This window comes from Fonticula alba (genome assembly GCF_000388065.1).
Source record: "Fonticula alba strain ATCC 38817 unplaced genomic scaffold supercont2.3, whole genome shotgun sequence".
NCBI classification, from domain to species: domain Eukaryota; order Rotosphaerida; family Fonticulaceae; genus Fonticula; species Fonticula alba.
This window is the reverse complement of record NW_009242973.1, coordinates 2,672,601-2,674,359: the sequence shown is the minus strand read 5'-3', so window position 1 is coordinate 2,674,359 and position 1,759 is coordinate 2,672,601. Positions and strand designations below refer to the sequence as shown.

The 1,759-nt window shown below is 66.2% G+C and overlaps 1 protein-coding gene across 1 annotated transcript in view; it reads left to right on the top strand.

The window, feature by feature from the left end:
* Window positions 1-1,094, top strand: part of H696_02354 (hypothetical protein) — a 3,755-nt gene extending 2,661 nt beyond the window's left edge. The window contains exons 3-5 of the mRNA XM_009496255.1: window positions 25-141; window positions 274-549; window positions 772-1,094. Coding sequence (XP_009494530.1) covers window positions 25-141; window positions 274-549; window positions 772-954 — 576 coding nt within the window. The 3' untranslated portion in view covers window positions 955-1,094. The remainder of the gene's footprint in view (window positions 1-24; window positions 142-273; window positions 550-771) is intronic.
* The last annotated feature ends 665 nt before the right edge of the window (window positions 1,095-1,759 follow it).

Sequence of the window (1,759 nt, the reverse complement as noted above, 5' to 3'; positions counted from 1 at the left end):
CCCCCCTCCCCCTCCGACACCCAGCTCACCCCTGATACCCCGGAGGCCATCACCGACAAGATCAAGCTCTTCGGCGCGGAGAAGTACAACGAGGCGGCCATCCTCTCGTCGCTGACCACCGAGTATGGCTTTGATGCCGAGGTACCGTCTTCACGCGGCACTGCCGTGGCCGCTGCCTTCATCCTGGTTGCCATTGCCTCTTGCCCTCCTGTGACCGGGCTGCCAGCGCTAACGATGTGGCTGCTTCCCCCATCCCCTGACTCCCCGTTGAAGGTTGCCAACCACCTGCTTCGGAGCTACGGCGATCGCGCCACCCAGGTGGCGGCCCTCTGTGCTCCCACCGAGTGGACGTCTGTTGTCCTGCCGGATGGCACTCTCAGCTCCGTGCTGACCACCCGGCCGCTGGAGGAGGCCGATGCCGCTGCAGCTGGCACCACCGTCCCCCCGCGTGTCTCCGGTCCCCGTGGCTTCCGCCTTGCGCCGGACCATCCCTACCTCGATGGCGAGGTGCGCTATGCGGTTCGTCATGAGTATGCCTGCACGCTGGTTGTACGTCCCATCCCCGGCTCTTCCTCTCTTCTCGCCCCCGCCCCCCCTTCTCTCTCTCTCTCTCTCTCTCTCTCTCTCTCTGCTTCTCCCCTGGAGACCCGCCGGTCTTTGTTGTTCGTCCGGGGCTCACACGTGCCCGCCCTGCGATCTGCCGCCCTGACATCTCACCCTCTTTGCCCCTTCCCCTCTCTCCCTCCCTCCTTCCTTGTCTGCCGAACCCAGGACGTCATTGCTCGCCGCACTCGGTTGGCCTTCGTCGATGTTTATGCCGCGGCCAAGGTCATCCCCACGGTGGCGGCCATCATGCAGGCCGAGCTCGGCTGGTCGGAGGAGCGCACCAAGCGGGAGATGGCCACCGCTCGGCTCTTCCTCGACTCCTGCGGCCTGACCACCGTGACCGAGTGAACATCTCGCCATGCGTGATGCTCCCCCTCCTCCCCCTCCCTCCTTCCCCCTCTCCATCGCCACTTCCCCCTTCCACCATCCATGTCCCCTTCCTTCTTGAGTTCCCACCTTGCCGTGTGCTCCCTCCCTCCCTCCCTCCCTCCCTCCCTCCCCCCCCTGCCGTCGGATCTGCCACCGAGAGGGACACCTTGCCTTCTTGTATATCCCCCCTCCCCTCGGCCCGGCCAGGTGCCGGCGCATTGGCCCGGGACAGATCAGCCGATCACTGGTCACGCCCACACATTCCCTAATAGACACATTCCCCAATCCGAGGGGGCTCCCCCCTGGTCTTGTCTCCCGGGTCCGTGGACTGAGGATGCCCTCTTTCTCTGTCTCTCTCGCTCTCTCTCGCCCTACGGTCCATCTTCCGCTGCACGACTTCCCGCCACCACGGCCAGCCCCCAGCGGACGGATGTGCGCATGAGTTCGGGTACCCAGGTCAGGATGTCCCCTGGAGTGGGGGGCGTCCCCCCCCCCCCCCCCGGCTCCCTCCGATTCAACCGAGGGAAAAGAAGCCCCCCCCCCCTGGGGCGGGAGCGGGCGGATAGATGGCGGGGGCCTGCCTGTGGTTTCCCGGCCCAAGCCCCCCCCCACACACACACACACGCTTGTTCACTGGACCGCACCAGTGTCTGTGTATGTACAAACGCCTCTCCCCGCCTTGCAGTACGAGGGACGGTTCGCCAGCCGGGGTGGCGCGGTTTTTCACCTCTGTGCCTGTTGGCAAGGGACCCGTCCCGAAGGCGAGTGCAGGTCCCGGGGGGGG